General features: G+C 46.9%; 1 protein-coding gene across 1 annotated transcript in view; it reads left to right on the top strand.

The window, feature by feature from the left end:
- The window catches only part of ft (cadherin-related tumor suppressor fat), a 105,854-nt gene continuing 92,100 nt past the window's right edge, over positions 1–13,754 (top strand). Inside the window, exons 1-2 of the mRNA XM_065486520.1 lie at positions 1–274; positions 396–5,954. Of these exons, the coding sequence (XP_065342592.1) occupies positions 711–5,954 (5,244 nt within the window). The 5' untranslated portion in view covers positions 1–274; positions 396–710. The remainder of the gene's footprint in view (positions 275–395; positions 5,955–13,754) is intronic.

Here is a 13,754-nt window from a genome sequence, read left to right as displayed (position 1 = left end):
TTGGCATGCAGTAGAGACCGAGACTTGGCCAGGTGTGCACCTCTCGCGCCCGCCCGCCGAAAGCAGTGCGCAACTTTGTGGACTTGTGTTTCGAGTGGAGCGAGTGCTCGGACGGACGGGACACGTGTGGACGGGTGCTCAGTGGCCGATAAATCGGTCCGAGTGACGTGCGAACGCGTGCGGTGCGTAATATTCGCGAAAACAGTGCTCGAACGCACCTGTTGCAGGTGCAGGAGATAGCAACGCGCGAGTTTGCGGAATACGAATTAAAAAGGTAAACTCCACAACGAGAGCCACTCGGACGTCCAACCGTCCGATTTGCATGCACGGTCGGTGGTGTCGGACCCGCGGTGTTTGTGTTTGCCCGGGAGCTAACCGTGTCCCCACTCTTTCAGATCTCTGGTCAGCCATATTGAAATACCTGTAAAGGTAAGCTCACCTACCACTGGCATCTTCAAGAGGAGCAGCAGCCGAGTGGCCGGCGACCAAAACAATCGACATCCAACTATCTCCGTCAGCCGGAATCGCACCGCAACAGAGACTGAGAATTAAAAGGGGAGTTTCCCTTTAAGTGCTCACTTAACTGACTGACTATTAATTAAAAGCTAAATAAAAACAAATCGAAGCAACAGCCGTGCGAGTGCCGCATAGTGAAGTGAATGGCTCGCGGAGGCAGATTTCTGGAGGCAGTATGCGGAGGCAGTGATTAAATGGGCAGCACCATGCTTCGCTGGTGGCTGGCCTTTTTGCTGCTGCTGGCGCCGGCCACTGCCGGACAGCCGGGCCCCGGCCCTGGGCGCAAACGTTCGCCCATGACGCAGGTGTTAGCACCGTCTCTTGACGTCCAGCAGATGCAGTCGCGAGCGGTGGACACGCGCGTCCAGCTCGAAATTCAAGAGGGTGAGCCGCGTGGCACCGTCGTCGGCGCCATTCCCACCAAACCTGGCTTCACCTACCGTTTTAATGAAAATCCGCGAGAATTTTATTTGAACGGCAGCACCGGAGAAATTGTGACCAACGTCGTGCTGGACAGGGAAGCATTGCGGTCGGACAGATTCGACCTGGTGGTGCTGTCCAGTCAGCCGACGTATCCGATAGAGGTGCGAATTTTGGTGCTCGACGTCAACGACAACGCACCTGAGTTCCCTGAACCCAGCATTCACGTGACATTCTCCGAGAGCGCCAGTCCGAGCACCAGACTGCTGCTAGACACCGCTAGCGACCGCGATGCTGGGGTCAACGGAGTGTCCAAAGAGTACAGACTGGTTTCGGACGACGAGGAAGTCAACAACAAGTTCAAATTAATAGTCACGTCAAATCCAAGCGGAGAAACGTCTTATTTACACCTGGAGACTACCGGCAAGCTGGACAGGGAGACGCGGGCTTCCTACCAACTAAATGTGTCTGCTCGGGATGGCGGGACACCACCACGCTATGGATACTTGCAAGTCAATGTGACTATCGTGGACGTCAACGACAACCCACCGATTTTCGATCACAGTGATTACATCGTGTCACTTAATGAAAGTGTCCCACCCGGAACAGCGGTGCTTCAAGTGATGGCTACGGACAGCGATGTTGGCGACAATGCGCGAATTACGTACTATTTGGCCGATGGAGAAACCCAGTTTGGCGTCGACACTGAAACCGGTGTAATTTCCACAACTGAAACGTTAAACTGTCCCCAAAACTGTCGGCCCCAAGGACCGCCCAATGGTGGTGGTTGTCCGAAAAGCTGTGTGTTTACTGTGTTTGCTAGAGACCATGGTTCGCCACGCCAAGACGGCAGGACGTACGTGACAGTGAATTTGTTAGACACCAACGACCATGACCCCGTCATAACGTTCCGCTACTTCCCATCAACAGCAGTATTTGCTACAGTCGACGAAAATGCTAAAAATAGCTCCGTCGTGGCCGCGGTGTCTGTAATCGACCAAGATGAGGGCTTGAATGGCCAAACAGAGGTTGAAATCAAGGCTGGAAACGAACTTGGACACTTTCATTTGGACCACTCATCCACTTTTGATCTTGTCAGAGTGAACGGTGTTCTGGACAGAGAGCAAATCAACAAGTACAATTTGACGCTGGTGGCCACCGACAAAGGCAGCCCGCAACGCACTTCAGTAGCATTTCTGATCATCTACGTCAACGACATCAACGATCACGAACCAGTGTTTGCCAAAACGGAATACTCGGCGGTGCTCAGCGAATTGGCGCCCGTGGGCACCTTTGTTGCCAGCATTATCGCTTCTGACGAAGACACAGGCGTGAATTCAAACATCTTTTACGCTTTTGACACCGGCAACGAACATCGCTGGTTCAACATTGACAGAGACTCCGGTTTGGTGACCACGCGGGCGGCGTTGGACAGAGAAATTCAGGGCACCATCGAGCTAAAAGTTTCAGCGCGTGACGGCGGTCCAAATCCAAAATGGGCTTACACAAGATTGCGCGTCACTATCCTGGACGAGAACGACAAGCGACCGCAATTCAGTGTGGAAAAATTAAATGCGAGTTTGTCCGAAAGTGCACCGCCGCAGACATTGATTGCCATGTTGAGTGCCACTGACCAGGACCAAGGCACTAATGGCAGCGTCACTTACAGCCTTCACTTGAATGTGCGGCAGGAATATCCAGGTGTGTTTTCACTGGACAGCACGACCGGTCAGTTGACTACGCGGACAAAGCTAGACAGAGAAAAAATTGCAAAGTATGAAATTTCAGTCATTGCAAAAGATAAAGGCGTGCCACCGCAATCTTCAACGGCCACGGTATACCTCACTGTCGAAGATGTCAACGACAACAGCCCTGAATTTTATCCCCAAAAATATTTTATACCGGTGCCAGAGGATACAAAAGGTGACTCTTCAATTTTAAGTGTGACCGCTACTGACCAGGACGAAGGACAAAATGCGCAAATCGAGTACAGTATTGTGGACGGTGGAGATGGTCTCTTCAAGCTCGATCGAGCTACTGGAGTGTTATCCCTGACGGCGCCGTTATCAACGTCACACAAACCACTCCATCGAATCAGAATATCCGCCAAAGACAAAGGTGACCGGAAGGCCGTGGATGATGCAGTGGTCGAAATAATCAAAGCCTCACATCTTGAAGAATTAAAATTCGAATCACCGATCGGCTATCATTTTGAAATTCGCGAAGATCATGACAAAAAGGAGGCCTCGGTTGGACGAGAAGTTGGAAGAGTGCGCGTAGCCAGTGAATCCAGAGACATAAAATACCACATCATGTTTGGTGACCCGAAGAAGGCTTTTCAAATCGATGAGCGCACTGGTGTGATCTCCACCGCCAATCGAGTTGACCGTGAAACGGCCGCCTCCTATCGCCTCACGTGCGTGGCCCGTGCTGGCCCTGCTCTCATGGGACGCACAGAAGTCAACGTAACCATCCTGGATGAAAATGACAATGCACCACAGTTTCCTCGCGAAAAAGAAGAGGTGAAGCTGCGGGAAAATGCACCTGCTGGTCATGAAGTGTACCTGGCGCGTGCTGTTGACAGGGATGCTGGTCCCAACAGTAGAGTCAGTTACAGTTTGACGAGCAACCCTGGAGAACAGTTCCGCATTGCCGAGGCAACTGGAGTAATTTATCTCAACAAACCGGTCACCGCAGAACCAGGCACAGTCATCAATCTCGAAGTCACTGCGAGTGATTCTGGAGAGCCATCGTTGAATTCTCGTCACTCGCTTTTGATCACCATTGAGGACGTGAATGACCACACTCCTGTCTTTGACCACACGTCATATGAAACATCAATTTTGGAATCGGCTCCAGTCAACGACAGATTTTTCGCATTGGCAGCTTCAGATGCCGATCTAGGTGCGAATGGAAGGCTTAACTACGAAATTACAGAAGGCAACAGTGAAAATAAGTTTGGGGTGTTCCCTGACGGGTATTTGTATGTGAAGAGCCCTCTCGACAGGGAAACCAGAGACTACTACTCGCTGGTAGTGACAGCTCGAGACGAAGGTGAACCCCCACGCAGCTCACAGGTGCCTGTAGTGATTCACGTAATCGATGAAAATGACAACAAGCCTGAGTTCACGAACAGTTCATTCAATTTTTATGTCCGTGAAAACCAGCCACCAGACACGTTCGTTGGAAAACTGACCGCCACAGATCTGGACATAGGCCGCAACGCTGAACTCACATTCTCACTGATTGGTGCGCAACCGGGCGATTTTGTCGTTGATCCCAAGAACGGTTTCCTCAAAACTCTGCGCCAATTTGACCGTGAAGAACTAGTCAAAGTGACCGGTCAGAGCCACATCGTTCTCGAGGCCATCGTTACGGACAATGGAGTCAGCAAGCTGAAGGACAAAGTCAAGCTGAACATTTTTATCACCGATGTCAATGACAACGTGCCAAAGTTTCTGCGCACACCATACAAAGTGCAAATATCTGAAGCCTCACCAGTAAACTCACAAGTTCTTCGTGTGTACACCGTGGATGCAGACGAAGGCTTGAACGGGGACGTGTTTTACGCCATCACCGGAGGCGATGAAGAGCGCTGTTTTGCCATGGACGAAGCTACGGGCCAAATTTCAGTTGCAAGAATGTTGGATCGTGAGAGACAAGCCCGCTACGAGCTGCAGGTTTCTGCTTACGACGCTGGCGAAGGCGTCACCCTTAGTGCCACTACCACCATTCGTGTCGACGTTTTAGACGAAAATGACAACGCGCCGGAGTTCACGCAGAGTGAAGCTCGCATCGCAATTGCTGAGACAACGACCGTCAACTCAAAACTGGTACAGTTTCGCGCGATAGACGCCGATCTGGGTGTCAACAGCGAGGTCACCTTCTCTGTAGCTGCAGGCAACCGGCGGGACACGTTCCACGTTGACCCAAGCAGTGGTGTCCTCTACTTACACCGTCCACTTGACTACGAGGAGATCAATATGTACAACCTGAACATCACCGCCTCAGACGGAGGTAACCCACGCCTCTCGACCACAGTTCCATTCATCGTTCGCGTTCTGGATGCCAACGACAACCCACCGGTGTTCCCCAGCACAGCTATTGTTCGCCAAATCCAGGAAGGCATTCGCGTGAAAACTCCAATCGTGACTGTGAGTGCCGACGATCCAGATTCGGGTGCCAATGGCCAGGTGCGTTACTCGATAGCGCAACAGGATCCACCTGGAGACCATTTTGGTATCGACCCAAGCGTTGGTGTCATCCACACCCTTCGTGCCATCGACCGAGAAGCCGTGGACACATTCCGCCTCACCGTTGTTGCCACGGACAGTGCTCAAGCGCCAGAAATGCGCCTGTCAGCCGAGAAACTGGTCACCGTCATTGTGGAGGACGTCAACGACAACGCTCCCATGTTCGTCTCTATGAGTGCCGCCCTGCTACCGACGAATCCAGTGAGGGACGCATTGGTGACCAACGTTGCGGCCAACGACCTTGACTCGAGCACAAACGGCCTTGTTACGTACGAGTTGGTCTCTGGAAACACTGACCTTTTCCGTTTGCACCGGAAAACCGGCGCCCTGCAACTGAAGAGATCGATTTCAGAACCTGAGGCGCGCTACCAGCTTACAGTGAAGGCGACGGACGAGGCTGTCCAATCGGAACGGAAGTCCACCGACGCGTACCTCACCATCATCGCGGCTGGGGAGGATGGAGGCCCAACCTTTTTGGGCGAGCCTTACACGGGTAGCGTCTACGAAAATGAATCTATCGGCACGAGCATGCTGAGTGTGAAGGCGCGCCACTCATCTAATTCACTCGCCGAAATTGAGTACTACGTGACAAATGTGACTAGTCTGAACGGCCGACAGGCCGACCGACTGTTCGACGTCGACCCCAAGATGGGCACAATCACCAACGCGGCCGTGCTGGACCGCGAGGGTGGCAGTGATGTGTACGAAGTCACCGTGTATGCAGTCGTCGTAGGCACCGCTACTCCACAAACCTCCTCAACAAAGGTGAGTACAACCCTTTTAATTTTTGATCAGGAAAAAGAGTAATTTTTAAGTCGGCTTGGGTCTGATTAGTCACAAGATTAAAAAATATTAATTCGTGCATGCAGCAAGGAAAATAATATCGTGCAGCGATATGTTTCAATTATTGGCGCAGTAAAAATAACGAGTGCATTATCCTTGACAATTTGAATATTCAAGTGACCAACGCACAAGAGCTATTATTTCGCGACGACGTTTAACCAAATTACACGCTTGCATAGCGACCGACTAAGCGTGAGCGCAAAACGTTTTGCCTGGTGGTATAATCAAAAATGCAAAAGCAGCCTGCGTGATAATGTCATGTCATTATACATTTGGGGGAACGTTTAGCAGTGGAATTTTTCTGCTCGGCGTAATTAAACGTATTACTTGTGCCCACATTTCTCTCTTTCCGTCCATGCAACAGCGAGGGAGGGAGTGGTTGCAAACCGCGATGACCGGAAAGTTCTTGCAGAATGAATAAATGATGCTGTTATACGCCGGCGTGTCCGACTGCGACTGTGAGCTCTTAATGCAAAAAACGATACAAGCACCCCATGCTGCGAGATGTGCATTCACGAGTGCAGATCGGCCGACGGCTCTTCAGACGCGCATAACTCATCAGGGACGATTTTATTAGCCTACGCTAGCATTACCCACTTCCCGCAAAAAAGTCGGATTTTTTGTCAGTATGACAGTTCTTTTACTTATAAACTCTACTTTCTACAACGAATTAAATTTTTGATTCCAAAATTTTTGTTTCTCTAAAACTGCGTGCACTTGCTTGAAGAGAGGTTTATATCATACTGAGAAATAAAGTGCCATATCTACAAGGCGTGTTTGGCTTACATCACACAATCGTATGTATGCAAATTTTATTTTTGCGATTGGCCACTGCACGCTGAACATTCATAATATTAAAAACAAGTGCCCAGTTGTGCACATAAATAATTGAGCGCGTCACTTTTATACAGGTATTGTACTTTATTTGCACCCAACACTGCATAAATGTATGAGTTTTTTTTATTTGCACTGCCGGCTACAAGCGACAGTATCCGCGCGCCGTTTTTACTGTACAATCGCGCGAATCCAGTACCTGCGTAGGCGCCCACTTGCCTCTCCATCAGTCTGGCCGTAGAACTATAGCGATTCTTGGCCAGTCTTAAACAGTTTTAAGCTCAATATAAAATACTACAGTTATTAAGAACAGAAAAATCTAAAATTAAACTTCGCGAATTCGTAATTTTTTCCAGGCTTACATTCTCTCGGGTTTTTAAGTTTGTACCTCTTTTCTCCCTCTATGTCAAAGGACAATCTGTGCGAAGCAGATGGTATCATGCATTCCTCTACTCGATTAATTTCGCACGAAAACGTATTTAGCTCGGCAATGAGGCGCGAAATAATGAAAATGCATTATCGGACAACAATTTCCTAGGTGAGATTGGAGATGGATTTGCAGTAGTCCATTGTTGGTCGGTATTTGATGAGTTTTCCACCGTTGATAATGACCGTGGGCCGCGTCACAATGGCGCGCTATGTAATTTAAAAAGGCAGACAAGAAGAAATTTCATCTGCTCGGAGAGAGTCTCGGTCCCGTTGGTCTATTCACCAAGTACAATATTGCCTGGACACAATGTACCAACAGCAGCGCTCGATTTTTTAATCAACACCAGGAAAAACACAACACACAAAAAGCCGCGAGGGCGCGAATAATTGAAAACACGTTAAGTTCGTAATTGAGATTTGGCGCCGGAAATGTTTTAACACTTGATTTACAACGGTCGTGGTCCCCATTTAAGTATATTCTTGGACATCCTTACACGAGCAAAACAAACGGAGAACGGCATTTTCCTCCTCACTCGTTTGCAGATCAAAAATCTATGGAAACGAGATGTGTAAGGACAGAGCGCGAGTTAAATTTCCTTAATTCAGCAGCAGGTCGGATCCGATCGCCTGATGTGTTATGATGATGTTTCTTTCATTCATACATAAAATTATTTTTATAATATTCCCCTTATACGCGTTGCCGCGAACGACACTGGTGAGCCTGCTTTCCGCCGTGTTACCAAAAACATGCAAACATTTTTATATGTTCAAGTGGCTTTTTTCTAAGTGCGTGCTTACAATTCAACACACGCTATGTCTGGTGCTCCTATCCTTCTGCTCTTTTTTGTGCCATCCTGTTGTTGCTGCTGCCGCCGCCACCACCGCTCTCTCGCTCCTTCGTTCGTTGGCTTGATGCTGCTGCTTATTTTACCTGTAGCATTTGAAAAGAGTTCTTTGGCTGCTGCTGCTCCGCTGCTTGACGTTCATTTACATAATATTGAGTGAGCGGAGTCAAGGATGTGGTGAAAAAATGACGCGGGGAATTTTTAATTCAAGGCGAGCTCCAGACTCTGGGCATTTTGGTCTTTCTGGGGCAATACTTAGTACAGATTAAAATTGTCTTGAAATTAAAAACTAAATGGAATAGTTTAGCTTCAAAATTACATATTTATCCCGCAGTATGTGTAGCCGGATTAATGTGTAAAATTTAGCTGAAGTCTTGTAGTGCTTGTTGTCCAAATGGGAAAGGTCAGATTCCTCTAGTTGTAGAGCACGGCGAGTGCGTGCACCTGCCACCGGCGAGAGTTGAAATAGGCGAGCACGGCCATTAAATGGTGAACAAGACACACTCTTTACAAGGCGCTATCGTCTTGTAGACCAGAGGAGTGGGATAAATTATTGTGATAGTGCCGCGGACAAAATGAAATATTATGTTGATCGCCGTGCGAGCAGAGCTAAAAAATCAAATCCGAGCCTGAGCCGTGGAAAAGCGGTATAACGTGCACACGTATATCGCTGTAGAACTCAGCCGACTGGTGCTTACTAATGATTGAATTATTGCCAAACGACGAGCTTCCTATGTCGCTCACATGTCTGTGCAGTGGAAATCGTAATCTTACTGCGATCGTTATAATTCCACCTACAGAGCAGCATTTATTCTGTTTCGATGAGCTAAGCAAATATTTTATCGAAATTAGATATGTGTTTAACTCAACTCAATTTACACATGCACAGAAAGATGAAAATTAATTTTCTATCAATTTTAGAATGGAAAAGCAATTTGAAGAACATCTCTGACCATTTTTGTCACAGCCTCCAGACTCGAGATAAATCCAAGAACTCGCAATACTACTTGACACTATAACCGAAAAGTCAGGGCAAAGAAGAAAAATGCGACCGCCGAATTGCGAGAATTCGAAGGCGATTGAATCAAGAAATGCGTGCAGGTGCTACTCTGCGAATTATAATTTTTTTCTGTGGTGGCGGCGGCGGGTTTATATTTTATCAGAGATTTGCCCGCTACCCGTTCGGCTCGCGAATATTTTTCACGTGTACATCACAATAATTACAAGCCCTATGTATGTGATATTATGCGCTGGCGAAAGAGCCGCGAGAGCGCGTGTGCTTTAAATTATAGCAGCGGCAGTTGGTTTGCTTGTGGGACTCGCTGAGGAACAACATTCCTGGCATCAATTTTTGGATTCGCAATAATTTATAATGCAGCAGCAGCACTAAGGGGAACAGAAGAGCATCTAGCAGAGCTGACCTGGAGGGGGCTTGCATTAAATAAATTATTTCTCGAACGGCAGCAGCCAGCGCCGGTAATTAAAAAGATGGGAGCCGAATAAATGTTGTGTGCTTTTTGCCAGTAACTCTTTTTATTTTTCGCAGATAAAATTTTAATGTGTTGATCATGTTAAAAGCTGCTGCCGGAGTGAGCGCGCACACACACATATACAATAAAAAAGAGAAAGAATCGCCCGCTCCGTGCCGAGTGAATGGAATTATAAGGAGGAGAATTAAAATCAAAAAAGCACCGAGGAGGACTTTTTCGCCCGACTGACAGACGGCTGGCTCTCTGGCTGGCTAGTCGCTTTTATACACGCACTCGTCTGCAGCCCTGCATGCAAAGTTCCTTCCAAAGGACGTTTTCTCACCGGCTTTTACTTTCTGAAAACGGTCGTATGTAGCATGATAAAATGTGATTGCGGGATTCTGTTCTCAAAGATTTTTAACCGATGAGAAAGCAGGGACGGAGAGTGCCGGCTTTTTTGTGTGTTTTATACATTTGAAATTTTTCATTTGTAGTTTAAAACCGATACTTCTATCACGAGACTCTTAACAAGCTTTTGCAACCAAAAATCTGTTCAATCTGTTTAAAGTGTTATTGTTTTTAAATTTTGTTCACCAGATGTTCAATATATTTGTCAGAGACAACTGGATTTTACCTCTGGGAGTTACTTTTCCTGTGTGTAATGCGTTTAATATGCAGGATTCGGTGTCTCGACGCAGTCGAAAAGAGCAGCCTCACTTACTTAATTTCGGTTTAATCAATTTACAATTTCAGCAGCTGAGCGTCTGTCTCGTCCTCGGTGAGCCAGGCAAATTTGCATTCGCCTCGCATATCGGCGCAGAAATCGGCCTCTAATTTCAGGTTCTGACCTCCTCCGCGCGTTCTCCTTTCAATCCAGCTCCGGCTGCACCGCGAGTGCACGCCGGCCGTCGTGCACGTTTTTTGCTCGTTTTTCGCGCGACACATTCACAATGTTTCTCTCGGGTGCTCGGAAATTAAAAAGCGCCTTGCAAATGATGTTTTATTGGCCGAGGTGGCGGCTGCCGTTGTTACATTTTTAATTTGGCCGTGTTCATCAATTGATATTGGTCGCATGTTGAACAGTAGGAGGTTGTTGCTTGCCGGTCATATGCAACACCAGACTGGAAACCAGTCCTCCGGCCTTGGTCTCTTCTTCTCTCACTGGCTTGCTCGCTTGCCTGCCTGCCTGCCTGCCTGCCTGCCTGCCTGCCTGTGTGTGTGTGTGTGTGTGTGTGTGTATTTTTTTCTCCAATTGCAATCACACCGAAAAATCCTCTCGGCTGAATAAACAGGCAGGACTTATCAGAGGAATTATTTTCGGCCGGTATCATTCGCACTGCGGCTGGCTGGCCAACGCGCAATTAAAACTACTTTCCTCTTATTTACGATTATGCCGGCGAGCAGAATTTGATTACGCTTAATGTACACGGGGACAATAAAGCAAGCGAGCGAGCGAATAAAATATAAAAGGAGGCGCATGAGCAAATTCAATAATAAAACCCATTGGCCGTCGGGCCAACTTTGAGCTGTGGGAGGCGAATTAAAGTGGAGAAAAAATCGGCAGCAGCATTCGGTGTCAATTATCACGAGAGGCGGGATTTGGTTTGTGTGTGTCATAAAAATATTTTCTCACTGGCAAGTCACGCTGTCTTGCCGAACGTACGGTGGGAATCACAAAAATTTGGCTGCTCGCCTTTGGGCTCCGAGCCGGGAAAATTACATTCCTCTCAAGTATATGCATTGGTTCACGCTCGTCGTTCCGTCCATGCAAAACTTACTTAATTATCAGCGGCGAGAAACAGCGGAGGTGAAATTTAAATACTCCTCTTGCCGCGGTCATAATGGAAATTTGGGCCTGTGCCGGCGAGAGTACACATTAAATAATACGCCGATGGCCGCAAACCGATTTTGGTGCCACTTTATCTGTCTTGCCAGAGGAATTTGCATAAATTGAATCTTACTCTGAAGCGAAAAAGCCTGTCTGGCACTTTTAACTGAATTTCAGATTGAATTTAAGCAACGGAAAATCTGACTAAAACCGCTCACCAATATAAATACATTGTCGCAAAATCTCTCAAACGGCAAACCAATTTTAGAAACTCTGGATGGTACGCAATGCTAATAATTTCATAGGGAGAAGCAGTTACGAGTTAAAAATAGACACTAATTTTCATCCTCTGGTATTTCTATATTAAGAAATAATAACAGCAGCACCTTCCCGAGACCTGAAAATGTTAACTATAGCACGCTAGGCAATCATTGATCATTGATTTAAAATGCTGTTCTGCAGATTGGCAGCGCCCCTCTTCTCCTCTTTTGGCTTAGAAGCAGATTTTCAAGTTAATAATCTAGATGGATCCCGCGAAAGAGCAACAAACAATTAGAATACGCGGCAAAGCCCCAATTGATTTGAATTATTAATTAAGTTATGTTCGCAACGCAGACCGCTTTGTCTTTCTGATTGATTTTTACAGATTTTATTAATTTCATTATTATTTGAAAATAACAAGATGAAGTGTTAGAGCGCAAATAAGTTAACACGAGAAACACGGAAGATCAATCAACGTAGTCTGGCAGCTAAAAAATATGTATGTAGAAGCAGCACGATGAGTTCTTGGCTGCTTTTCCTCCATAAAGAACTTGTTTTGTCTCCATCATTAGTGGCCCTCTCCCCGTCTTACTCGCCAGACTGAGAAAGAAACTCAGTTTTTCGCTCACTTGCTCGATTTTCTCAAACGGACACAACAATATAATCATAATTGGCGGCCGACCGGCCGAGAGAGAGAAAGAGTGAGAGAGAGACCTGACGCATTCTCTGCACTTCTGTGGAAATTGATTAAATAATATAAAAAGGCAGGCAAGCAAGGTTATTATGTATTAAAAAGGAGTAAAAAACGACGACTCGGCTTTATTATCAAAGCTGCAGAAGGAACCTCAAGTCGCCAATTACCTGCTACAGTGTATGGTTAGCAGTAATTCCAGTAGCGCAGAAATCTCTATACCTGCCTTTTTTGTGTCCAGAGTCCGGTATTAATATTCGCGTTCAATACCTCACGTCCCATCCATATTTCTTCTTGTCGATTCACGGGGCATTTCAACTGCATCTTCTGTATAAATGGCTACTGATTCAGCACAGATTAGATTGAGTTGTTTTTTTTGGCAAATACAATAATCTCCGGTCCAGGGATCTAGTTTTTATGGGCGCGAAATTTGTTAAAAGTTGACCTAGTGACCTAAAGCATTATTATTATTGTTATTATTCGATGTATACAAAATATACCCTAAAGAATCTCGATTTGGAAACAGCACAGTGTTGACGAGGAAGGCAGCCATTTGGAAGTGCCAGCCACTTGACCTCCTGTGGTCCAGCGGTGCGACGAGAGTACTTGAACATTGGGTGAAAATACGACGAGCAAGTCTTTCTCGGTGCGAGAGGGCACACTTGCTCGCTCTTAAATGAAGCAGCCGGATTCAGCGAGTTGGATACCACTTAGCCCTATCTCTGCTGTTATTCGGCAATAATACCTGGCGAATTTTTTCCTCTCATTTTAATGAGCCACTCGCCCAAAACAAAGGGCCGGCTCAGAGATAAGCGCTGCGGAGAGCGTTTAGCTCTCGCTCGCACTGCCCGCCGCAGCGCATGAAAAGAAAAACTCAAAACTTTTGGCACACAAACTCTTATTTATACAAGATGCAGAGGTGTCTGTTTATTATTGCCGCGACAAGCTGCTGCAGTTTTGTCTCCTTTATGTCCCGCCAGCAGGGCAGAGATTTACTTGCGAGATGCCTATCTTTTTTGGCGTTGTTTGCCGGCGAAAATTCTATTAATGCAATAAATTTCACTGCGGAAAATACGTCGACAGTAAAAATTCCTCCGGCGCTGCTTGTGTTTTTTGATTCTTGCGCGATTATTTTCTCTCGCTCGTCTCGCCACTTTTATTATATGCTCACTGCTGATTTGTTCGCAACTTGAATGGAGGAGATTTCAACGCTTGCAATAAGTCACATATCTGCCAACGAATGCCAGGCGGAGCTCTGAGGGTCGGCGTAACCTGACTAGTCAGTTATTCTGACAAATTCTGAAAATAAATTATCATGCACGGCACGCTCTCGTAAACAATCTTGCTTATAGAACTAATATTTTC

Source organism: Cloeon dipterum, chromosome 3, assembly GCF_949628265.1.
Source record: "Cloeon dipterum chromosome 3, ieCloDipt1.1, whole genome shotgun sequence".
In the NCBI taxonomy this organism is placed as follows: Eukaryota; Metazoa; Arthropoda; class Insecta; order Ephemeroptera; family Baetidae; genus Cloeon; species Cloeon dipterum.
The sequence above is the reverse complement of the archived record's forward strand: the minus strand, read 5'-3'. Positions and strand labels throughout refer to the sequence as shown.